The sequence below is a fragment of the Tetrao urogallus genome (assembly GCF_951394365.1).
Source record: "Tetrao urogallus genome assembly, chromosome: 7".
Classification (NCBI taxonomy): Eukaryota; Metazoa; Chordata; class Aves; order Galliformes; family Phasianidae; genus Tetrao; species Tetrao urogallus.
Genome location: NC_136820.1, coordinates 37,038,083 through 37,064,722, shown reverse-complemented (window position 1 = coordinate 37,064,722; position 26,640 = coordinate 37,038,083). Strand labels below are relative to the sequence as shown.

Below are 26,640 nucleotides of genomic sequence, written 5' to 3'. Positions count from 1 at the left end.
TTTCCCTTCCTGTTTATACACTCCGTTCAAGTACTGGAAGGCCACAACGAGGTCTCCCCGGAGCCTTCTCTTCTCCAGTCTAAACAAGCCCTGTTCCCTGAACCTTTCCTCACAGGAGAGGTGCTCCAGCCCTCTGATCATCTTAGTGACCATTCTCCTCTGGACCTGTTCCAAGAGCTCCACATCTTTCCTGCACTGGGGGCCCCAGGCCTGGATGCAGTACTGCAGATGGGGCCTCACACGAGCTGAGTAGAGGGGTACAAAACAGAATAGAAACATAGCAACTGCTTCTATTCCTATTGGACCTGCAGACTGGGAAGGAGACTGGTTTTATCTTTATAAGGATGGAATCCAACATGGATATTGCTCTTCCGTCACAAGTTGTAAAGATTATTTGCTACAGAAAAAAAAAAAATCAGTGTCATCTGAGATCAGCCTTTCCTTGCATGAGGAAAGTTTGCACCAGTTAGTAACTTGGGTAACTTGTTCCAGTGAGAATTGCTCTGAGCTGACCTAACATGGCTGTTACCATGCCTTCTTCTCTCCCCACCTTTCTTTATTCATCCTCTGTTGGAAGATGCAAGATCTGTTTCCAGTCTCACATAACCTTAGATGAAACGAGATGAAAGCACTGCAACATTTCAAAAAAAACTCTACTAGTGCAGAAATGAATCTGGCCAGATGACTCTTACATGACCATCAATTACAGCTTGAATCACTGCATGCTGAGCAGCAGTAACTCTGCCTTGTAGAAATGAGTCTAGGAAACTACCGAGCAAGGGCCTTAGCTCTGTGTTCCAGCTTTTCCAATAGTCATCTGTTTCTTTGTGACACTTGTTCTTGATCTTCAGTCTTTCCATCTCCCCCAATAAATCAAAACCCAGTTATATCAGCAAAAAGTATTTTTCATTTAGACTTTTGACACACATAAGCTTATGGAATCTAAGAGGAGCTAGAGATAAAGCAAGTTTAAGTGGCTCTGTTCTCAGAATTCCCTTTGAGAAATCTGAACTATGCTCCCACAATGAGAACACGGGGAAAAAAAGCCTTTCCTGTAAGAAATGGGTCACCAGAGAAACGTGGCAACTTGGAATAATGGCATTACTGGGCAAATTATTTGCTAATAAAGAGTGGAGAATGTATCTTCAAATACATTAGTGTTTATCAGGGGAGCACCTAACTGAGCAGCCCCTAGCTTGGGACAGAAAAGAATGGCACACACAGAACAGCCAGGCACAGCCATCTGTTACCTTTGCAGTACTGGAGCACTGTCTCCATGGCGCATTTCCTGTCTGTAGCCCATCTGATTCGAGCGGATCCAGCGATTTTGTTTTCCACAGGCCACCAGCCTTGCCACAGGTACACTTCATGGTGATTGTCAACAAGGAACAGTGCTATGCAGAAAAAAAAAAGCAAACCCGCCATTACCACTCTGGAATTCTAGTTCTTGGAATTCCCTGAACAACATCAGTCTTACATGCTTGTCTGCATCAGAACAGGATCATTTTGAAGCTTACCAATCCCTTTTGTTATTCATCCAGTTGAACCTCAGCTGAACTCTGATTTTCTGATATAAACAAGGTATTTTTATAGCAAGCTTTTGAAATACAAATATATTTGATTAATTCTCAGCATATTTATCATGAAGAAATTACTCATTGCTTAATGCTGCATAAACATCACATACACACATTTTCCTGCTATAAATCAAGTTAGAAGTGATTACGGTAACTGAATTGCTGCCCAAGGCATGATATGGTTATCTGTTTTTCTGTTACAGAAGTATATTAAAGCAGATACCTGGCTGTGGGGCAGTGTAAAGATCCTCTTGCAAGAAGGGCATAGAATTGATGACAGCAGGGTCTCTTGAAGGGTAAACGAACTCAGTGGCTGAGAATTCTCCCGAAGAACTACTGAGGCTGAACAGGCGGGGGGTGAAATTAAACTTTCCCGGATCTTGAAAGAAGAAAAACAAGAAAAAAAGATTTTCAATAGGAAATGATGGAGATGAATGTTTAAAAATAAATAAATAAAAATATATATATATATATATATGATAAATATATATATATATATATGTATGTATCATATATATATTTTAGAGTGATTGTAAGTTGTCTGTTTTTTCAAAAATCAAGAAAGACAACCAGATGTCTTGGGGGACTGGCAGCAGCTGTGATGAACTTGAGGTAAAAGGCTGGCTGCCATCAGTTTGAATATGACTCTGGCTAGTTACTATCAGCCGTTTCATAACTGGCTGTTTCAGCTTAAGTGAAGCAATCCCTTCTCAAAGCCTACTTTCCACTCTGTAAATCAATTCTCCTGCTACCCTTGCTGGCAGTTTGAAAGCAAAGACTGGACAAGAATTTGTGCAGAACAGCTCCCTAATCCTTTCAGAACAGAAGTAAAATGTGTAGGTAACAGCATTAACTGTTGCTCCATGCTGCACAAACACAGAGGGGCTGCAGAAGGGGGTGAGAAGAAAATGAAACACTTGTTTTCCAGCACTTTCCTTCTAGAAGAGTATTGCTTAACTCGGTAGAGGTTGGGATTTTTTTGTTAGCAACTCATCAAAGGGAAGAAGTTCTTCAAAACCTGTACATTAAATCTCACAATACTATAGACCAGTAAAGTAAAGTGGAAGTGCCAAACTCAGGAATGCATGTCTACCTTGCAACATGCAATCATAGGCCTTTCGATCTCGCCTTCCTAATGCATCCCAGAATCCCAAAGGCTCTGACCCTTCATCACATTCATGTATTGTCACCTTGCTGCTGCTGTGCAGCCCTGCTTCCAGCGGACATCTGCAAAACACAAAGAAAGAGAGTGAATCCAATTTTTCTCCCTGCTCCAATTACCACCACACAAACACCACACACTTGCTGGCTCAGGTTTTACTAGAACCCAAAGCCACCTCATAGGCTTTTTGTGCATTGTGTCATCATGATCTTTTGGAAAAGGATAACAAAAGTTATCAGTAAACAAGACACAGAATTCCAGCAATCATTCTCATAACATCACATACCCAAGGAGGAGTAGACGCTCACAGGAGCTCACTGTTCCAGTTTGTAATTACTGCTGTCCTCCTTGCATGCTTTCTTAAATTCACTTCCAATCACTTATTCACAAGGCACATCTTCCTCTCGGTTCTAATCCTATCAGCTGGGATTTAGTTTGCTACTCAAATATGGAAATTCTCCCTCCATGTGGAAAGAGATGTTTTTTGCAACTATAATTAGTACAGTAGGATGAATGAGTGAATTTCACCTGAAGTGATCACAGAACACATTTTCCCCACTCCACTGAATCAGTTACCTGCCATTCCTCCTTCTTATCAAGCATGCGCATACTGCAATTGTACTCAGAGGACAGCTTTATTTATTTCAATTGTTATACAAGGCAGACTATTTTAAGTAAATTGGTAGTTTATATAAACATCTCCAAAATATAGGTCAGACACTCACTGTTCTTTTATTTTATTGGCTGCTGTTCTTCCTACATCCTTGGTGTGAGATTGTGCTTTGCAGCCATGCCACAGGTAGATAAGAGCTTTATTTATATTGAGGACAATCATGGATGTCCGGGAACGCAGGCTGCTGCAGTGACATGCTACTTCAAGTAAGTTTCCTTCATTGGGAACTTCTCCTCGCACGCAATATAGTCTCCAGTCACCTGGAGCAGACAGGAACAGTGCAGTGGTATTATACAGTCACATGGAATTGAAAATTCAAGACCTCTGCTTTGGAACAGCTGTTTTCATACTAGATAAATTTCACATGTTGTGTTCCTCTGTTGTTATAGAATAAACTAAGCATCAGGTTTGGTTAAAATTACTTGAGAAACTGCTGCAGAAGAAAGCGCTTTATGAAACCTTGCTATGAGAGAGACTTCAAGAGTCATGTCTGCTCTGTTAAGAGCAGAAGAGTCAAGATTCTGTTCCTTTTTAACTTGCAGGAACAAAAAGGGAAACAAACCGAGTAGTCTTTGTATTCAGCATCTCTTTTTCTGTGCACCTTAGGCACAGCAGGTCGCATTCAGAAGCGAACTGGAAAATTTCCAAGCTACATCAAGGAATATGTTTTAAAGTGCAATGAATGGGTAACAAAAGCTTAATTTTGCATTAGTCACAGAGCTGCTCATAAAAATGCTCTTTTTCCTAGAGTATGTAGAAAAGAATATTTTAATGCAAAGAGGCACTTTGCTTAATTAAAAACCAACTAGAACAATTTATGCATGCATCAATACAATGAAGACAGCTCACTCTTGGCTGACAAAGTCCACTCTAGGCCCAGGGAAGATATAAACTACCTTGACAGCAAAGCAGTCTCATGGTATTCATGGCATTCATGGCTCTTTTCTACAGAGTATGGTAGTTGAGACTGAACACAAAGTCCTTCACAATAGGTTAAGAAAAGACTATGGGGCAGAAACTCTTAAGGAACAGTAATTTACTTTGTGCATTTTCTTCTTCCTCTTCCCTTCTTCCAGCATGCACAATCATCCCTCCTTGGAAGCACTGCAGGAAGCATGGCGGTTCTTTCCCTTGAAGCACTTGTACCTGGAAATTGGAAAGCACCACTATCCATTAAAAAAAATGAAGCAACCATATGGTCTTGGGAGAACTATTCCCTGTGGTTCATTAAAAATTATACAGTTACAGCCACCCACAAACGTGGCTTTTCTCACACTTGGCTGAATATTGTTGAAAATTACCATATGTGTTGACATGCAATGAGTTTCATATGTGACCTACATCTTAAAAGAAACCTTATCTGGAATCCAATAATTAAGAGTTTCAGAGGATAAAAAATACCAAATGAACTTTAATTCATATTAGTTTAATTTAACCACTATTTGAATTCTTTACAAGACTGGGCCATCTTGCCTGATATTCTTTGAAACTGTTTGGGAAATACTACAGGAACTCAGGAAAGCTTACAATTTGCTGTAGAACTGGCTTATGTGACAACATGCACATTCTTAGTTAAATTCTGACTGTGAAACTGAGATAGCAAATTGTTAGATCAGCTAGGTTGCACAGCATCCCACACACTGGGTCACATGGTGTTTGCAAATCTTCTCTGTGAACTCGCGGCTTAATAGTCATGTTTACACTGCTGCTCAAGAATTAATTACAGCTTTATCAAGGTACAGAGATTAACTTTAAATCTCCTAATTTTGTGTGCTCTTACCAGCAAAGCTGAACTCAGCCTAACAACCAAGTCTATACTCTTTAAATTAGCTGTATGTGCAGTTGCTAGAATTTTTATAAAATAAGGCAATCTCCTCCATAATGACAGAGTAAACAAATTGAAAATTTGATTTCAAATGTATTTTCATGTTTTAGCCTTGCAGAAATGCTCCTGACAGAGTTCAACAAAACAGAGTGCTTCTCCTGCTCCCAGTGCTAGGAACACATTCTGTTGCCTGGATACATGGAAAGGGAAGGCACAAATTTCTTTCACTGTGCTTCACTTCTTTTTAAGAGGGAGGAGAGAAGATGTCTTTCCTCAGCCATTCTCAAAAATATAGTATTTATAATTGAGAGTGGGGAATGAAGATCCATAAAGAAGACTGATGCATCTCTGGAAGCTGGACTAAAGCCAAAAGTAATTTTGAAGGCTAGCTAATTTCACCTGCAAGGATATCATTACAGAAAGAGAGGAGGCAATAAAGATCACCCATGCTTTCTGCCAGTGACTCTGTGGGCTGGCAGCTCTTGCCAGCCACCAAGATCTGCAGGAAGCTCACCTGTGCTCCTCTCTCCTCATCAAGTTCCACTGTCATCAGTGCCGATGTCCCTTTCTCACTCACTGTGGAGTGCCTTCCTTGCCAAAAGAAATACACACATTTCTCTTTTCCAACCGCTCTTACTTGTTGCTCTCCTTTTTGTCTGCTTCCAACTGCAAAACAGAAAGCACATGCTGAAGAAAGTACGTTGTCTGCAGGTTTAAGCGGCACGTGGTTTAATCTCATCTGCCAGCTCAGCGCTACCCTGGCCAGAACAGGAAAGATGAAACAACCAATTGGAGGAACATCAGGCCACCAAGCCAGCATGCTCTTATGCAAAGCTGGTATTACCTCACTGGGTGGATGTAAGCCCAAATGCAGAGATGCTCACGTAAAAAGAGAGAGCATATAGAAAGAAGTGGTAGTACCTGGAACAAAATCACTAACAAGCACTTAAGCAAATTAGCATGTGAAATGGTATGTCCCATCACGTTATCAGAAGAGTGCTTTATGGCTCATTTTCCACATTACATACTGTTCTTTGGCAGCAAAAGAGCTGGCTGCTGAGCAATACTGGAAATAGCAACAGTTGAGAAAGCTACAGGCATAAAAGAAAACTTTCTTGGTAAAGGAAAACTACAGAACAAAAGAAACCAAAGAAGTATTTTGCAGTCATATAAGAGAACTATTTGGTAAGCTTTTTAAAATGATGTGTAGAGTAAGTGAAGTTCAACAATAAAACCAGTTATGAAATATTTTATTCTTACTGGTGAATAGTAGATAACATATAATTAATTCAAAACCAAGAGCTTTCAACCAGATTCCTAAAAACGTGCTGACCAGAATCCAATTCAAATACTTAAGAGACAGCATCCTGGTTTCATTTTTTAAATTGAGAATATTCAAGCTACTAGTCGTATCTAAAATGTATGGTTTCACTAGGAACTGTGCATTCAGCCCATAAAAGTACTGCCTCCTACACAAAAATGTATTCTTTTTTGGACTGATGGAATATATTTCCAGCCCTTTGGATTAAGAGACTGTTTACAATTCAATAGTAGTGTTATACACTTCTCCCACGGCTTACAGGCTTTTGTGTTTTTCTTGGATTCACCAGTATCAGAAGTCAATAATGCTGAAAAAGACCTTCCTACGTTTTTTGGCTATAAGCCTGAGGCTGCATAGCTGTTTCACTGCTTTCAGCTAGCTTTGATGTTTTCCTACTCAGAGCGATCCTTTTTTAGATTATTTCTATTTTACTGATCACAAATGGCACTTATTATTTTAGTGCCAGAAGGGAGAGTTCCAATGAGCACACCGAGCTGATTTTCAACATTTACCTGCTGCCATCAGGCACTTTGTCAGAACACAGTCAAAATTGTTTATTTGAGCCTGAAACCATAGAAAAGGGTTTCCAGCAAAAATGACAGTAAGGGCATTGAGTTGGCAAGGACTCTTCCTGTCGTTGTTGCTGTTCTCCATTACCCAACAAAGGCTTTCCTGGTTGCTAAGCCTACCTCTCCGATATCCAGATGCCTAGTTATTTTGGTGCTAAGCTGTGGGCACAATTCTGGCTTAATGAGCTGTCTTGTGAATGTGTACAACCACTGTTGGGCAAAAGCAGAGATACACAGTACTGCATTTCAGGTATGAAAAATAACTACTGTTTTTGTGTTGGTTTTTTTTTCTTCAAGGCCTAGGAAGACTAAATTAGCATTTCTAACCTTTACAATAGTTTCATATAGTGCTGGATCTCAGTACTAACAGGAACTGTTTTATCTGCACTTATCAGTGTTTCAGCAGGATGAAACGGAATTGTTCACTAACCTGTAGTGCTCACCATGTACTTCCACTTCACCACGTATGTGTCTCCCTCATGGAACTGTCCTATGCTTTGTTTAGGCAGTCTACTATAATCAAACTCCAGGATGTGCCAGACATCCACAGACGCAGTGATAATTTCAAACTGCCTCCCATCTTCTCCTTCTACAAGTCCATAGCCCCGGCCAATATTCATTCCATCCAGAACTGTGCCTACAGCAGTTTGAGGCACAGGCACCATTAGCATGACATCATATGGTTTAGAATCAGATTTGGATTCTTCCTGCGAGAAAACACAGAACAGATTTCTTTGAGCATAGCCTTTCCCCCCTTCCCGTACTACACAGCTCCACTGAATATTTTGACTCCTGCATATTTCATTGCTTTCTATCTTGTCATCACCTGATGCCTTGTCAAAGCCACCTTGTCAGTCTTCACTGACTTGCTCAGCACTAATAAAAAACACTTCTGTGGCTTCACACTATAGCTGGTGATGTTCTGACCCTCAGGTCAGAGCCCACAAGATAAAGAAAGTGCTCTGCATTCTTAAGAACAAGCTTCCCTGGCTTCCATCCCAGCTAGGCCATCTAGTTTGAAATACCTAGCATGCTTATTAAATGCACCTTCTGGTGAAGGGATTCACTAGAATTCTTCTCACTGAGTTTCTTCAGCTCTGTCCAATCAAGGAATTTTTCTTTGAACAGTATGGTCTCATTATGTTCTGTGAGCCTGCCAAACACAGCCCAATCTGGACGTCCTTGTCCCTTTCTGTACAAGGCAATATAAGAAAAAGAATCAAATTTAACACTGAAAGAAGGGAAAGAAACCAATGTTTCTGAAATAAGAATAAACTTGAATTTTGGTACCTGGGTATGAGGGGATTGCATTCTCCTGGGTCCAGAGGATTTATGTCACAATTTGAGTAGTCGAAGGTGCCATTCCACAAGTGTTTTGCCAGCTGGAATGCTACTTTTCTTTGTGCTAAAGTAACTTCCTTTCCATGCCAGACATACACTTCACTGCCAAAATCAAATACAAGCACCTGAAAAACAAACAGAAAAAAACAAACCCAAAAAATCATTTCAGTAACACACCATCAAGTTAGGTAATGCCCATATCCTCCAGTTTCCTGGTGCCACAAGCTGACAGTGTGTTTAACTCAAGCTCCTCCAAATATCAGAGTACCGACAGTGATACTAACAGCTACCATTATAATGAAAATAAGGCCATGGTATACACCATGGCAGTTAGAAGGTGAGAATGACTGGAACTAAGTAGTAGGGATGCTACGAGGTGTATCTTTAGGTGGTAGCTAAGTTGCTAGCAGACCAGAGAGCTATGGCTATGCAAGAACTGATTCTGTTCTATGACCAAATGCTATCTGACTACAGCAACTTTCCCTGAGGTTTACATCTATACTTTTCCTCCAACAGGGGAATGCTGATACAGCCCGGGTACCTGGATCAGCCAATAGGCAGCAATGTCAGTACATTCAATAAAATGCATCTTGTCTTTATTTTGGACATCTGTTCTGAGTTGTACTTAGGTGAAGGCTACCAAAGCGCTACTTGTTTTGTACTTCATGACTTCAGAGTGAGAAGAGCCACTGTTGCCTAAAAGATTAACATTTCCTAGAACAGTATTTCACTTTAAAGATATGATCAGATTTTTGAAGACTTGCAGCAAGCTCTAGACAGCAATATATTCAGAAGCTTTTCCCAAACACAGAGGAGCCCATTTTCAATGAACATCTCCATGAGCATTTGCAGTCATATCAGCTGTCTGTTCCTGCAATTACCACAGTAGCAGTAAGTGGCACAATACCTCTTTTGGTTGTAGCAGGGTACATTTTGGCATCTTTCCCCAGTAGTCATCTTCAGGAATGAGTTTATCTTCTACAAGACGGTAAATGCAATTAGTTTCTATTATGGCAGCTTCATACATTTCATCCTCTTCAGGTCTTCCAGCAGCTTAAGGAAAAGATTGTCCAATATAATTTTTTTTTTTTTTTTAAGAGAAAACCAACTCAATTATTTTACTGTGATAAAACATGACATCATGTAAACATGAGAATGCTTACACTGGTAATTTGCTTGGCCACCAAGGAGTTTCCAGAAGTCTTTGGCTGCATGGGTATGGGTGTTTATTCCTTCTTCTATAGTCTGTATATAAGAAGCTCTACAGCCAAGTTCCCTCTTTGTCTGAATCAAAGTTGCAAGTTCTGAAGCCTAAAAGATTAACAGACAGGTTTGCGTAAGTCTTAAGCATACTTGTGCATATGGCATTCAGAGAGAAGGCAAAAGCACCAAATAAGAGATACACCAAATAAACAGATACTAGAGAAAAAGTTATAGAAATACATTCATTTTTTCATTCGCCTTGAAACAAGGCTTGATCTTAACAAGAATAGGAATAAAAAGGACATCCTGCAATACAGACTATTTTTTGTTTGCGTGCAAATCCATTTCCTGAGGATATCCTCTTTTCTCTCACAGATTTGCAACTAACACGTCTACGTCAGCTTTCATTCAGTGCACAGTGCTAACACATATTTGCAGGAAACTTGCATATCTACCCGTTGCTGACTTTCAGCTGCATACAACCTTACCAGACAAGTGGCACCAAGGCTCAGTTACGTCAAAGAGGTTTATGCTGTGACAGTTCTAAAAAAAAAAAAAAAAAAAAAGGAACTAGTACTAACCTTTGCTTTTTCTATGACATTTGCAAACTCTCCTACCCATAAGAAACAGAGATGGGGAGTTAACAATAGGAAACAGTCTCCACTGTTCAGTGATGAGGCCCTTGGTTCAACTAATCTTGTTTGAACATGTCTTCTTCCTAAAGAGAAACCAAAGCTAATTATATTCTCATGAATACCGCCATCAAATGCCAAGATCTGATCATTTTGAATGAAAGACAAACAATGCCCACACAGTTAGCAAAATACATGGAAAAAGTCTGTTAAATAAGAATGAAAGAATATAATGGTGGAAGTAGGATTTACTTACAGGAAGCAAAATTTGTTGCCTCCTATCAACTAGTATTTCTATTATTTCCCATTCTTGCTTTAACAACTTCATGTCCTTCTGGAAAAAAATCAATTAACTAGATGGCAGAGAAACAGTCAAATTCTAAAATCACTTATATGCACTCAAGAAGGCAAGGCACAGTCTGTAGTCAGTAAAAAGTTTTATGAGTTTTTGCCCAAGTAGCTATTATTTTGAAGAATCAGATACATTACTATGATATGGAATCATAGAGTGGCCTGAGTTGTAAAGGACCACAATGCTCATCTAGTTTAAACCCCCTGCTATGTGCAGGGTCACCAGCCACCAGACCAGGCTGCCCAGAGCCACATCCAGCCTGGCCTTGAATGCCTTCAGGGATGGGGCATCCACAACCTCCTTGGGCAACCTGTTCTAGTGTGTCACCACTCTGTGTGTGAAAAACTTCTCCTAATATCTAACCTAAATCTCCCTTGTCTCAGTTTAAAACCATTCCCCCTTTTCCTGTCACTATCAACCCATGTAAACAGTAATTTCCCCTCCTGTTTATACGCTCCCTTCAAGTATTGGAAGGCCACAATGAGGTCTCCCCGGAGCCTTCTCTTCTCCAAGCTAAACAAGCCCAGTTCCCTCAACCTTTCCTCACAGGAGAGGTGCTTCAGCCCTCTGATCATCTTAGTGCCCCTCCTCAGGACACATTCCAAGAGCTCCACGTCCTTCCTGTACTGAGGGCTCTGGATGCAGTACTGCAGATGGGGCCTCACAAGAGCTGAGTAGAGGTGGACAATCACCTCCCTCTCCCTGCTGGCCACCCCTTTTTTAATGCAGCCCATAGAAGGCCATCAGATTGGTCAGGCAAGATCTTCCCTTAGTGGAGCCGTGCTGGCCATCTCGTATCACTGGATGTGCCTTAACATGGTAACCATGAGGATCTGCTCCATGATCTTCCCAGGCACAGAGGTGAGGCTCACCAGGCAGAAGTTCCCTGGGTCTTCCTTTCTCTCTTTCTAAATAATGGGAGTAACACGATTTTTCGAATATGCTGGAGAGCGGCTCAGCAACCACATCGGCCACCTCTCTCAGAACCCTCAGATGCATTTCTGGCCCCATGGATTTATATACATTCAGTTTCATAAGGAGGTTCCACTGTTGGGATGGAGTCTGCTCCTCTAACCCACACCTAGGGCTTCAGGGTCCTGGCAAACACGGGGAGCCTGATCACCAGTGAAGACTGAGGGAAAGCACTTATTGAGCACCTCAGTTTTTTCCATGTCTGAGGAAACCAGTTCTCCATCCTCATTTATCAGAGGGGGAACACTCTCCTTGGTCTGTCTCCTCCTGTTTATGTCGGACCCCTTTGTGTTACTTTTCACATCCCTTGCCAAGTTCAGCCCCATCCATGCCTTGGCTTTCCTGATCTTATCTCTATACATGCAGACAACATCCCTATATTCCTCCCAGACTACACAGCCTTGCTTCTACTCGTAGTACATTCCTCTGTTTTCCCCCAGTTTAAGCTGCAGGTCCTTGCTCAGCCATGCCAGTTGCCTGCCTGCTCTGCTCGACTTCTTCTGCATGTGGAGGAAGTGGAGCAAGAACACCATCAAGGCATTTCCAAGCTATGCTAAACGCTAAAAGAACTAGAAGACAGTTCAAAAATTTCCAAAGGAGAAGGCTACAATTCCCGAAACATTCTGTTTTCTCCTTAGAAAACACACATCAGTGATGAAAATGCAAACCTATTTGACAGGGTTTCCATTTGTTGCAAAGTTCTCACTATTCTCAGCTTTTAGGCATAAATCTTGAGCTGCGCACCTCCTAGAAACTAAGCATCCAGCCATAACAGCAACTCGCACCTACTGCAATCAGCTTAATATATACAGACAATGAATGCAGTTCTAGCATACCTTTAATTTGCAGCAGCATTAACTTCTTGTATGGCACAGCACTGTTGTTAGAATTTTGCTCTGTTAGGTTAACACTCCGCAGACTAACGTTGCTGAAGTTCTCCTTGCTTGCCAAACCAGCAAGTGCTACTTCTGAGAAATTTGAGTTTGCAGACACTTGTATGTTAAAAAACAAACAAAACAAAACAAAGTTGGATAAAAAACACATGCAAATGAAGATAAATTATATTCAAATAACTTCAATTATTGCATTAAAAAAATGTTTCCTCAAATGTTTGCGATTTTCCCTTCCTCAACAGAACAGCAAAAACAGGCTGAACTTAGATTAATTGCTACCCTAAAAGCTTTGTGGGTTTACTAGTATTTAAGTTTCTAGATATTATCACAGACTAACCAATTTGCATTGGAATTATAAACTTCAGTAGACACACCAGCGTTAGTAGTATCTGGTATGTTATGAAGTATTGTGTAGATCCTCAATGCCATAAGCATGATTAATTATGAAAGAGACCCAAGTAGTCAACGCTAATGAACTGAAATTCACTTCAGATTCGTCTCAGCCGGTGTGATACAACAGCAATCTGCATTTCAAAGTCCTATTCATTTTTTATTGTACAGTTCAAGCCTTAAATGCTTTGCTGCTTTTGCTTATTTCTCTACCAAAGACAAAGCAATGTATGAATTTATAATTCATGGAAATGCTTCCCATCAAATGCAATAAAATATTAGACACACAATTAGTCTTTCATCAATACTTAAGAGATAACCTCCCTTTATTCAAACATAATAAAGAAAACTTATACCCCAAATGTTAGAAGTGGCTTTACTAATGTTTGAGCAAATTTTAGAGTGATTCGTGTTGCTGTCAACTCTGGTTATCAGGAGAAAGCATCGTCATAAGCAAAAAACAAAGCCCTGCTACAGAGCACAAATCCTTTATAGAAATTAACCTGGCTAGTTTCAGGTTGAGAAAAACCAAGGACCCAAAACTGAGGCTAGTACTCCTAAACATTTACCTATTCTTCCCAGCTCCCTCCAGCCCCTGTAGCATATTGCTAGATTTGCTTTGCTTAATCTCCTGTCCTTACCTGCAAGTACAACTGCTCTACCTCTGCACAAGGTGAGTGCTAACAATAAATAAATACACAGAGGAAGAGGCTGCAGGTAGCATTCCCTGAGGAAGTCAAGTAAACTCTTTTTTCCAAGCCTCCTCGGCCAATCTACATTCAGTCTTATACCTTAACCAATCTGTTGTCTTTTGGAGAATATATTCTATTCTTTCAGTTGTGGTTTTTGCTTTTTGTTTAGTTTTGGTTTTAATTAAATTAGCAAGACAGTGGCTTCCACAAACCACCTTAACTTACTTTTTTCTACTTTCATTCGCTTTGACTCCATGAAGGCAACATTCAGTCTTTGTTCAGTGTACTCATGAAGAATATCTTCTCTTGCTGCCAGCATTTTCAGGGGGTTTCTGGAGGACTGAACCCTGCGCATAGGCCTCACTGCACGTTTGTGCTCTGCTACAGAGGATATTAACCTGAAAAAACAAGCAGCATTTAAAATTATCAGTTGATAATTGATAAATTGTAAGAGTTTAATGACAAGAGATTTGCTTGATTTGGGGTATGACATTTGTGAGGAAACCAGAATTAGTTCACTGATCCAGGCAGAAGGCTGGATTTAGAAAAGTGTAGTAGAAACAGACATGCCCAGTATAACACTGTCTACAAGATAACTTAAAGCCGAACATTTCGACCACCATTCCTATTTCTGCATTCCAAGCAGTGAAAAGAGTAATTCTTACTTTGGTGCATAAGGATCAAAGATGGCATCAAAGTCCTCATCAAGGTCCAAAGGCACTGAGGAGGAAGGGAAATCCACATGGCGGTAAAATTTGGAAAATGTTTCATCATCATCCAACTTCATCACTTCTTTCACAGATTTTCCTGTAACTGTCAGCACTGTCTCTTGCATTCCAGCAACTGTAGGAAAAAAAACCCAGCCCATCCAATAAATAATCACGCTAGATTCTAACTCAATAAGAGGTAAATATGACTTGCTGTGGTTTTAGTTTGGTTCTCATTGACTGAATGGAATTTGAAGGAAACACAATAGAAGTGTCTCTTGGAAAATAAATGACTAAAAAGGAGCATACCTGTTACTCATATACAATAATCCCTGTTAAAAAATGGTTGGGAAATATGGCCAAAACAAAATTAGGCGCTATTAAAAATGAGTTATTTTGGTAGGAGGATACGTGCATTTTATGGTCTTGTATATTCTGTCTTGCCTCCAACCAAATAACTTCTTCCCTTCCAAAGATCTGCTGGAGCTGCAAGTATAAAATCACTTCTTGAGATTATTGAGTCTAAAGCAATCATTCCACTGTGCTACTGCTCTGCTGATGGAATGTGAATACATTTATTTTTGCTATTTGAAACTCTACCACTCACAAAAGAATTTTTGTCTTTACAACACTGAAGACTAATATATGAGATGGAAACAGAGAGCTGTACATAGCTTCCTGTATGGCCAACCTGTACAAGAAAGCTGTGTGAGCTGCTACAGAAAGCTTGTTTTCAAAAAAGTAGGAAAGTGAATAACTGTGCTTGAGCACAGTTCAAATAAGATCAGTAAGTTCAACAACATTAAAGTTGTCTCATTGCATACCTTCAGTATGGTTCAGGATAAGCTGAGCACATGGATTTAAAGAATTCTGCTCACAACAAGAATGTGTACATCATGTGTGGAGGAATAATATAGGCTGGTTTTTGGTTTGCCTTTTTTTTTTTTTCAGTTGTGATTTATTTTGCTGTATATATGTAACATAACATTGTAAGTACTAGAAGTCCTTTAAGTGATTTAGTGAAGTCAGAATGAACACATTGCCTTCTTTGGTAACTACTGACCTTTGTTATTCAGCCTTCCCAAGAACGACTCCAGCTTGTCAAGCTTCATATCTGATTCCAATTGCATATCAGGCCTAGCTTCAATTTCTAAGCAAAACAGAAAACAGAACTTGCTAAGTGATAGGAAGTTTAAAAAAAAAGAAATCCTGGACTTGTTTCAGCCATGTCTATTCCTTACCTTCCAAAGGCTTTGTAACTGGAGTGGTAGACTTCTGCCTGTTACCATAAGGAGATGCTACTGGTGTTAGTGCACTTGGAGAAGCTAGACCTGCAGAAGAACAGAGAATATCAAAACCACCATCCCATGTTATCCCACATCTCCAACAGTGATGACGGGAGGTGAGCTATTTAGGGAAAGCAGATGGGCCTTGCCATTTCCTATGGTCCCCCATCCTACTGCAGCCTCCACAACTGCTGTATCAGGGATGTCGGAGCACGCTCTTTTGAAGCATCACTTGGTTTACATTTTAGACTCAAGTTCTACTTCAGGCTATGTGTGAGAAATACAAAGCTTCTTTTGCTCGAAAGATACAGAAATAGCAGCGAAACCTTCCAGACCTTGGTGTGGTGTCTCCTGTCCCCTTTTTAATCAAAACCCACTCTTAACAGATCTAGCAGAATGCATCTGACTTGAATACAGTCTGTAGATCAAACAGTAATTTTTGGGCATGGTTGTTTTTTGTGTATGATTGAGGGGTTTTTTTTGTGTTGTTGTTTTTAAGTGGAAATGGATGCCCTCACCATGTAAAGCAATGTACCCACTGAATTTGTACTGTCCTTCATTCTTTTCAGAAATTATCATGAAACAATTTATTTCGGACTCAGAAGAAAAAAATGAATGCTTTGTTCTTTTGATATGAATCCACTGACGCAGTAAAAGAAATGGCACAAAATCAATTTAGTGTTTTTGATTAGGTGGAAAAGCATATTGTATCAAATAATTCTATTAACCATTGCTGCCTAGATTTTCAGTGATGGAGAGAAATGCTACTTTAAGCCTTCCTCTAATGCCTATTTTTCACCTGGCCACAGGGGAACACTCTGCACTAATTACAGAGCCACATAAATTTCAGTCCTTAGTTGTTTTGATCAGATAAACCAGCGCTGTACTGAGAGAATATACACTATGTTTTCACTGCCTTTAATTCAAATCCTAACAAGTCTTAACTGCTAAAACCAAGATAGATTTATTATATAATGCAGTAGCTTTTCCACAAACACTGTTTTTCCCTTCTGCCTAAGAGATTCAATTTTTCAGCAAGTCAGTTTGTAATGCCTTCAGCAAGACATATTTGAGAGGACACAGTCCTTAAGCAGTTCTAACAAGACTTAATCCACAGGACTACAAGATCTACTTCATGTGTTAGTCAAGATTCCAAATTCCAATTAAGGAATTTAAAATTTCAAGCTGTAAGAATGAATTAAAATACAGCATCTGTGCACATGTATATAGGATCTAATTTTGCAGTGCTTTCTCATCATCCCTTAGATTAAAAACCCATCATGATAATTTCTTCTTCTTGGCAACAAAAATAGCACACATCTGCATAAAATCTCATTTGGGCTACTTTTATTGATGTCACTGTCACAGGAATGCCTTTTTTCTCCACAAGACAGATCACAGCACCTAAAGAGATGCTTTCTGGGTATTTATCACTTCCCATTAAGGGTAAATGTTATCATCTTCTTTTCCTTTCCGAAGACCAATTTTTTTAAATTTTTTTTTTAAAGTAAAATAAAATCTCAGCCAGCAGTCTGTGGGCAACTCACCACTTCTTCTCAGTGACCCGCCAAAAAATAGGTTAGTCTTGAAACAAACGGCAGTCAATTATCAAAGCAAAACAATGTAAGCAGCAGCTAAAATACTCTGCTAATAAATGAAATTCCTAATACAATCTGTTTGTTCGCCAACAAAATATGGTCTGGATTGCAAATGGAGTTGTTCCCTCTTGCAGTACTGCCTCCACCATGAATTTTGCCAGCTTCTTGTCACAGATTTTAGTATTCTCTGACTACAAGAGTTTAGGCACCTTCTTCCAAAACTATCACCTTCGCAGACCCAGTGCATGAACAGCTGCATTTCTACCATGGATAACCCTCACATACTTCTTTCCACTTCTAGAGAATTGATGCATCTGGAAAAAGAGTCTAGCTGAATTCAAGAGATCCCAAAAATGTCAGTATTGTTCCCATGCCATTTCTACTCCCAAATTCTATGCAAAAATATGTTCACTGATTTCTTCAGTCAAGTTGTTGTCCAAAACAGCAATCATAAAAATAACATGTGTTTCCTACATATTCCCAGTGACCCTCAGAGTGGGAAAAGAGCCAGCAACACCAAGATTTCATAACTTTTGCACATAAATGGCACCTGGGTTTTTAAACAATAAATAAGAAAGGATAATCCAACCGTGCCCTTTGGATTGCATCAGGCAGAAAGATGAAGCACATGAATGTTGAAGTGATGGATGATCACCAGTCAGACAGATCCCCGTTATAACTGGATGGTAGTGCAATAGGGCAGAACAAAATGGATCAGTACTGAGAGCAACAAGAAGCTCAAGAGAATGGCCTTACGACACCATATTCAGTTGAATATAAGCAGTCCTCCTCTTGCTAAACATGGATACTGTTTCTGCTTAACCTTAGCCTGACTTTATTTTGACTAGACAGATAAGTAGAGGCTTGTTTATATTGGGATCATTTCATCACTGACCTTTTTTTACCATTCGACCAGCTACAGTGAACTGCGTGGAGTCATTCGCTGCGCCTTTTCCCCTGGACTTCCAGGCTTCTTCTCGAGCTGTGATCAGGTGTTTTCTTTCTTCTATAGTCATTTGAGTCTCCTGATTATCTGCTATCCTCTGCTTTTTCGGGGGGCAGAGAGAAAAAGGATGTTTAAAAATAAGTGAACCGATCAGGATATAGCAAAAGACTGGGTCCCCTGCCCTCTGTAGAGACAGGAGGACTAACAAGCTACTGAAGGAAAGTCACATATTCAGCTTAGTGACCCTGGCCCTGACAAGCCTCACTGTTTCGCTGCTTCGTTACACTGAGAAGATAAGGTTTCAATCTATACATTCTGACTTTTTATTGAAACTACCAGCCAAGGCAAAGGCATCCTCATAAGCAAAACAAACCACTTACTGTGGATATTCTTCCAGATCTTATTCTCTTCAAATGTTACTTGCTACACTACTGAGATCATGAATTGAACTTTCAACAGACGTTTTCAAGTGTAAATTTGCAGGGGGCGCTGGGAATAACAATTAAGAAAATGTAACCTCAGTAGTTCATCATGTCTGAAGAAGTAACTCAATTTTCCAGGCAGGATTAGCAGTCTTATCGCTCCAGAGGCTGCTCATTGTAGGCTCTATGTCAGCTTGCCCCTTTCAGTATTCTTCCAATGACTGGATCGTTCTATCTCCTGCCATCCCCCAACTTATTTTGTGGAGGTCACCTTTAGCTTTCCTTGCCTTCTTTAGAGAGTAGCTCCCAACAGCTTGAGTAACTGAAAGCAGCCAAGAGCACTAAGCATCTTAGTGGCTTCCTAATACAAAGGACAGATGAAGGCACATTGAATTGGAAGGAATTTACATAATCAGCTATAGCCAGGTTTGGCTAAAGAAATATTGCTTCAATGCACTAAGCTTAAAAATATAGCAACATTTCAGGATTATTCTGCATGGAAATCAAGTATGAAAGTTTTTTTTAGTGCGTGGGGCTGTCAGTACTGGAATTACTTCCAAGTTGTGTACTCTTTGACATTTTTCTTCACAAGTTAACTTAAGAACTGAAAACCACATGAAAATTAAAAGCCAGTGCTTTAGCACAGCACACACTTCTAACTACAAAGAATTTTAAATTAATAGTAATCCAAAAGCTTGTGAATATGAGGTAAACTCTCTTCGTGGGGTCAAGATGCAAGGAAGGGATATAAACTTAGTTGATCTTATTTATTTTCTTTAAATCAACAGCACTGAAGAAATCAGTCCAGGGTTACTACTCTGTATAGAACTATGTAAGAACTATTCTGACTACAGGAGATGCAGTGAAATAAGATTTCAGCATGTACTATTAATAACATGTATCAGTCAGAAGAATAAACACAAGTGCAATGGTTGTACAAGGACTAGCATGGGCAAACTCTCCAGTCCTTCCTTTTAGATCCATGCAACTCCGCAGCCTTCTGCAGTAATGATTGCTCCCGATTTATCGAGGGAACACAATCACACTACAACTGCAGAGTCACGATAACCAGAGTAAAACACCTCCAAATTGTTCCATAGTAATAACAAAATAACAAAAATACTCAAGTATTTCCTCCTCTTCCATAAAAGCCTCTAAATACTTTCAACAGAAACAGTGAAAGCAATGTCTACTTGCTTTCCTGAATCTTTTCCCATTCCAATGCTGGAAGCACAGCCACCTATAGGATGAGCAGCTAGTAAAAGAAAGTGACAGTAACACACTACCAAAGATCTGAGCAGGAAATTAATATATCCCTAATGAAACTACAAGTGAAATTTCATACACAAAACAAGTACTTTTCACTTAGCAAATATGAATAAGTTTTTGATTACAGCATGTGGGGAAGCAAGGAAGACAAGAAGATGTAATCACATGGATTCTTTTACATGTTGGGTTTTTCCCCAACCTCTAACAATAGGAGGCTTAATTTTAATTTCATCTCCAGAGAATACATTAAGTTTCAAAGTGTGCAGAGCCACTGGACATTCTGAAGGCACAAACCCAGAATGCATTTGCATTAATCACTGCACACACAAACTGTAAGAAAGATCATGACCAACTCTAGAGCAGTGTCAAAGAACAAAAGAGCACATAGCTCCAACAGCATAAACAAACTTTCTTTCAATATAAGATTTCACATTATTCCTTCAGGCAAAACATCCCTGGATTTCCTATAAGTCAGACGGGTTGTGTACTACACAGGCTTCAGAGTAATTTCGTGTCAGGACTCTCCCTAATGCAAAAAGACTCCCATCTTCCTTCGTTAATGAACCGAAAACCAATGCTAAGCTGAATAGACAGTAAGCCATGCCTAGGCCATGTACCTTCTCATAATGGTGCTGATGAAAATCAAAAGCATATGCGGTGCCTAAAAGGACAAACAATTTTCTCCAGCTGGAAAACTCGTATAAGCCAACAGAATTGTCCATAGAAATTTCATAACATGCACACATGGTAATTAGTAGCAGCTTAAAAAGCTTTCACAATTGCCAAAGGGCAGCATTCCCAAAGAAGTGAGTTGGCTAAACCACATTCTGCCTGGGGGGAAAATGTTGTGAGAAATACAAAACTTGTCAGTTTTTAAAGTGCAAGCTTTAGTTCCAAGTGGGGAAATAAATAACTACATGAGGATATAAAATAAAGATCTCAAATGCATAAATGTGACCTTTTGGTAAAATAAAGAGCCTGTTCTAATTTGTACTGAAAGATACATCTCTGTTTTCATTGATGTCTCTTCTTTCAGACAAATGACAAAACCCTAAAATCAAGTGAAAATACAAAAAAGGTCAGAACTGGCATCCAACAACAAGAAATAAGTGGGACAGGAGATGCTCCAAGCATAAGTCCCCATTTTTTCTAATTTAAAAAATAAAATTCAAACAAACAACCAAATTAAATAAAATTTAAACAATAAAATTGTCAAACCAAAACGGACAGTAGATAGCATTGATAAAACCTTACACGGGGACAACATTTAGAAGAAAGCGGAACTGAAGCACATAAGCACAGGCCACATAAGCTATGTTTTGTTCCAGACAATCATGGTAAGATTGCTGTAAGACAATCAATAAAGAATCAAAACACAGTTGCATAATTAATGCCATTCCACATGGCATTATGGAAAACAGGCTTAATCAAAATGGTAAATTTGATGAGATCAAGTATGATTAAATATGTTAACAGTTACTTCTGATTTCTTTAATATATTTGACTTAATCACAGATGACATTCTGAGCTTTTTTTGGGGCGCTATAAAAATGCAGCTCACTAGTTAACTGACAGAAAAAAATATTCTGAACAGAAAACAGCCATGCAGCAATCTGTATCACCCCAACCTGTCTGAGATTATTTCATGCAGGTGGAAAAAATGCCTGCAGTTCTGCCGAGAACCAGCTCAGGAAAACACCAACACACAGAGAGAAGAGACGGGTGGGTAATCATGAAAAAGAAGTAATCACATACATTTTTAAACAGGCTATAAGGAAAAAAAAACTGGAAAAATCAGGCTTCTAAGAGCAATACCTGTTGAAAAGAGAATCAATTTTTTAAAAAAGGGGGAAAAAACCAGGGCAATTAGAAATACAGAAAAAGAGAAGAAAAAATTCCCATGGAACACTAGTTCTGAATAGATAACTAACTGAAAAAGGGATGACGTACACAGGTAGCTAAGAGCTGGTATAATCTGCTATTACTTGTATAAACAAGAAGCTGGGGAGAGGAGGAAGATGGTGATATTGGAATCGTTATTGAAATAGCTCATCCATTTCTAGCATCTACATGTCTATCTGGGACACTGACAGCTTTGGAAGCTTTTCTTGCCCACTGCTTGTGAGGCTAGCTGATGATACTACATGCTAGTCTCTTCTAGAAGGCAACACGTTTCTTGAGAGCATGCACTGGCACTCCACTGCACTTGTAGCACCAATTTGGGCTAAGGAAGGGATCTAGGCAATGTTCTGTTTTGTATCCCATGATTTTGTAGTCTAAGTAGCACCACCTTAGGTCACAGTGTCACAGTTCAAAGTGGTCTGAAGTGGCCTGTGAGCCTGCTTGTTTTCCTTTATTTTAAAAAGCCTTTTTTTTTTTTCTTTTTTTTTTAATATGCAAGAAATACATGAATTGACAGTTTTCTATGTTGAGGACCATGATGGCCCCTAGCTGTAGGAGTCTAAAACCAAGAATGGATGCTAAAAATTGATTTTTCAAAGCGAGGATCCACTTAAAACCAGTGTCATGAACTATTTAAAGAGGTATTCCAAAAAGTATCTGCCTTACAACACAGATAATTTCTCCGGTTTAGGGGCAACTGTTCCTCTTTTAGGGTAGCTGAGATGAGCAGCCATTGAAGGACCTCCTCTCTCCCCTGATGACTGCAGGGATATCAGGGTTATTAAGTTAGGAGATAAATTTATGTACTCAATATATAGAGTGAGTGAACTCTCACAACAGAATGAATAGGTTGTCTCACGTCAAACAGTAATAAAATTGTACTGAGTCTAGAACTTAAAGAGAGGAGACAAACCCAGTGATTTTCAGTTGATAGTGCCAAACCTACTTTTTAATTAAAAAGTTCAGAGTAGAAGATAATCCTCAGAAACTGGCCTGAAAGTGAACTTGGGAATGGTACATGTCAGTAGCAACATATTTGAACATAGTTACAGTAATCTCTACCATAATCATAATCCTCTGCTGTAGCAGTGAACCACCATCCTATGCATTCATTCCGTTACTCATGCAAGCCAGAATGCTCCTGACACATCCTATGTGCTGTGTTCAGAGGGGAATGGAGAACACAGTGCACTGCTTGTAGAACTACAGCCACACATCTGGGAGGTAAGGCAATAAAGCAGAAGTAGGCTTGTAGATCTATCATGACCTATCTTGATAGAACTATCAAGACTTTCCACTCAGTTCTCTTTGTTTTCTTGTGTTCAGCTTGTTTCTTTGCCCACTCCTGCCTTTATTGTTTTCACCTCTAATTGCATGACACAAGTGCTGTTTGCTCAAATAGAGATCTGGTATTCTACTTCTGCTCAAAGACAACTTCATTAGGTAGTTCTAACTGAATAAAGCAGGTTGTTTCACATTTCTTGTTATCTATTAATTCTAAGTAAAGTAAATTCTTCCCATCATTTCTGATGAGCTTGCAAAGATGTATGCACGATTTTGCCTTAAACTTCACATGAAGTTTTACTGTTTACTGTTGCAGCAGCAGATGTCTATTCCCAAGCAAAAGCAGTTAACTCTGTTACCACAAGTTGCTTTGGGAACATGCATCTTGGATCTGAATGTAATTTTCTGTCTTACTTCTCACTTTGTTAATTTATTAGGAAGTTTGTACAGCATTTCACCTTCAATCTCCAAGGATGCCGTTCAGCAGAGAGCTTGATTCTTTCAAGCTAGTACTACAGACCTTAAGAAAGAGAGAAAAGCAAGGAGATGGGACAGTCAGAGAATAGAGGCAGTATGTGCCAAGGCAAAAATCCTTCAGACATGGAATAGGAAAAGAAAAGCATTAGAAGTCACCTCTAAACAGAAGCAGCTTGCTCTGCACAGTTAATGAATTAGACTATTCAGACTTTCACAGTTGTATATGTACATTTCTTACAGAGAAGACAGGGCACATGGCATTTTATTCCGAAATAAATGTTGTATAGTTGCATGCTGTTCATTTTCTATGTTTGTGTGGCTTTTTTATAAACAAGTGACAAGTTTTCTGTATTGTAATTAATGCAATAGCACCTCCTTCATTTCATTTCTTATTCATGTAGTCTAACAGATAATGAACTTTTAGAAAACTAGTCACAAGGGAAACAATAGCAGAATGCGTCAGTAGCAGACATACTGAGGAAGGTTACACACTGCAGTGGTATAATGCTGTTTCTTTAAAGCAGCCTTTGTTAAGTTGGTTAATCAACGAAGAGGACTGTTAAATCCCTATATTTAAAAAAAAAGTCAGAATGAGTCTAATGGACATTGTTGAGCATTTGAACTGTGCAGACTTTTGCTCACCTGATTAATAGGTAGAAAAGGATGAAATTTATGGACAGCAGGTATAACAGGAGAGTAAGTAGAAGCATATACAGGTTCCTATGACAAGGACAGAAGCAAAGTGAAGGAATTAGAAAAGAACTGAACTGCCAGAGATGGGGATGGGGGAAAAGCACTCCTCTTCCCCCAAGTTCTTGAAGTAAATTAAATCTCAATCTTCAATCTTCTAGAAGCTTCTTCCCTACCGGAAAGCTAGAGATCAAAAGATGCTTTCATGATACAATAGCATGTTTACCAAAGCCAATCCATGCAAGAATTAAACAAGTTAGTAACAACATCACTACAACTCAACACAGAACTGAACAGCACAGCCAGGAGATAAAGATGACCTATGTACGAAAAGTGTATGTCTCTGTTTCATGCACCATTAAATGACAAACCATGTCAACCATGATGGGAATCATTCTGCTGCAAGTTTAATCATACCCTATTAAATAACAAGCCACTTACTCTGAGGATAGAGGAAGGAATACTTAGTGAAACTAAGATACTCAAAAACCATCTGGAGGGAACTGCTAAGCCCATGGCACCTAGCGAAGGTGGGTTCACTATTCCAAACAAAGCCTACGAATAAGCCTTGCCTGAGAGCTGGTCTTACTCAAAGCTGATTAGGCACAGCTTTACCATCAATAATTATTCTTCCTTTCAGTAGGCTAAAGCAAATACAGAACAGTGCACAGAACGCAGGCAATCGTAGCTCATTAGAGTGGCCTGAAATGAAGCCTAACCACAAGAGCCTCAGCTTTGATTAGCACTGTATGCAAGTACTTGGAAGCCACATCTGAAATAGACAAAACTATTACCACAGTAGGAGACCAATGGTTTGTCTAAAGGTTGACTTTTAGCAGCCCACCCCTGTAAGATTTTTATACCCCTTATCTGTTCAGTCCCAGCCTTTAGCACCAGTACCAAGATGCAGTATGAGCTTGCCATAAGAATTAAGTTCATTGAAATATCATTCACTGCTTTAACGTTACTGCAATGCAGCTGGTAATCACATTAATCAGGGTCTCCAATAAAGCCAGCCGACAACAGAACAGGAATTTTCACTCCAGTAAACCTCACTGTTTTGATACTAAGGAGAGATTTCAAAGTTTGTTAATTTTTCTATATAGAGAAAAAAAAAAAAGAAGTCTTCCACCAACTTAAGAAGAGGAATACAAACGTAAAATCCAAAAAATTTTTTTCCAAATAAAATGCATTCCTTTCCTCACACTATGACACTCCATTGCCTACAGTTGTTCTTCTGATGTTAGAGTTATTCTTTAAATTCTGCAAGGATGTTTTATTGTACATTTAAATCATTTATGAAGTCTCACAGCTTCCAAGAAGTTTTCCTCAAATATGCAGCAATCATCAAAACAAGATGCTAGATCTCCATGTAAATCTCAACTGTTTTTTCTTAAATCTGTCTGAATTAAAAACTTATTCTTTTATTTCCTACATTACATTGCTGTCAGCTTTTCCATTAATTTCATGGCTTTTCTAAGTTTAGTCTTCATAGAAATGACTGTAACACCTTTAGAGAAGTATCTCAACATGTAGACTACTGTGCAGAAGCATTTTGACTAACACTACTTAGTGCAACTATTTTATTGAAATGAATCTTTCAACTTTTGTTGATTAGAAGTAATCTAAAAGTACTCTAACACTTCTATTTTAAATAGCTGTGCTTCAGTAATCAAACCCCTAGAACAAGTTGAATCACTTTTCTAAGGACAAAAAAAAATCTAAAAAGGTGCACTTTGCTATGTTAACAAGAGTTACTTAACACAATTAGAAAAACTTCAGGCATTATTGTGAACCAGCAAGCTGTGACAGAAGCATACACACCCTTGTGACAAATGTATGGCTGTGATTTGTGGAAGGTGTACTTCAACTAACTCAAAACACAGTAATCAATTCAATATCTGCATTTTTATCATAAATTCAGCAACAGAAAGCAGTAAGTACATTGTAGTCTCAAAGCTCTTCTACAAATGGAGACTTCAGTGGCATGTTGCCTCATGGTCCTCACAGAGCAATTGCACCACACTGAAGAATTATAGATAATATTTCCAGATTTGAGCTCATCTGACAGCGATGTGTTGTAACCAGTGTGGTCAGCTTAGACAAAGCTCTACATTATTTGTCATGTATATAATAAATCAGCATCACAAATATCAATATTGCTGTGTGTCTGATCAGACCTTTATTCTTACACAGTCAAGATTTCACTGATATTTTGGCAGAACTGCAAATGCTTGGATTTAGTCTCCATATAGCTGAGAGCTAACATGAACCCAACCAACACAGTGGGTGACCTTATGTCACAGAAGCTTCCACTGCTAGCACTACCACATCAAAGCTCACACCCTTCAAGCACTTCATGCTCTTTTATTTGCTTCAAAAGCCTAACTTGTGCTATGCCGAGTGAAGTTGCTAACACAGCAGGGAGGATATGGGTGCTGGAGAGCAAGAAAAAAG

General features: G+C 39.2%; 1 protein-coding gene across 1 annotated transcript in view; it reads right to left on the bottom strand.

Moving 5' to 3' along the window:
- The window catches only part of SVIL (supervillin), a gene marked incomplete at both ends in the record, with an annotated part of 70,575 nt that overhangs the window by 4,645 nt on the left and 39,290 nt on the right, over window positions 1-26,640 (bottom strand). The window contains 21 exon segments of the mRNA XM_079538361.1: window positions 1,251-1,394; window positions 1,801-1,956; window positions 2,671-2,804; window positions 3,465-3,672; window positions 4,453-4,558; window positions 5,752-5,903; window positions 7,558-7,834; window positions 8,175-8,319; window positions 8,418-8,593; window positions 9,376-9,521; window positions 9,632-9,779; window positions 10,253-10,389; window positions 12,464-12,619; window positions 13,828-14,000; window positions 14,268-14,445; window positions 15,373-15,459; window positions 15,551-15,640; window positions 18,089-18,239; window positions 23,475-23,500; window positions 23,503-23,536; window positions 24,136-24,213. Of these exon segments, the coding sequence (XP_079394487.1) occupies window positions 1,251-1,394; window positions 1,801-1,956; window positions 2,671-2,804; window positions 3,465-3,672; window positions 4,453-4,558; window positions 5,752-5,903; window positions 7,558-7,834; window positions 8,175-8,319; window positions 8,418-8,593; window positions 9,376-9,521; window positions 9,632-9,779; window positions 10,253-10,389; window positions 12,464-12,619; window positions 13,828-14,000; window positions 14,268-14,445; window positions 15,373-15,459; window positions 15,551-15,640; window positions 18,089-18,239; window positions 23,475-23,500; window positions 23,503-23,536; window positions 24,136-24,213 (2,902 nt within the window).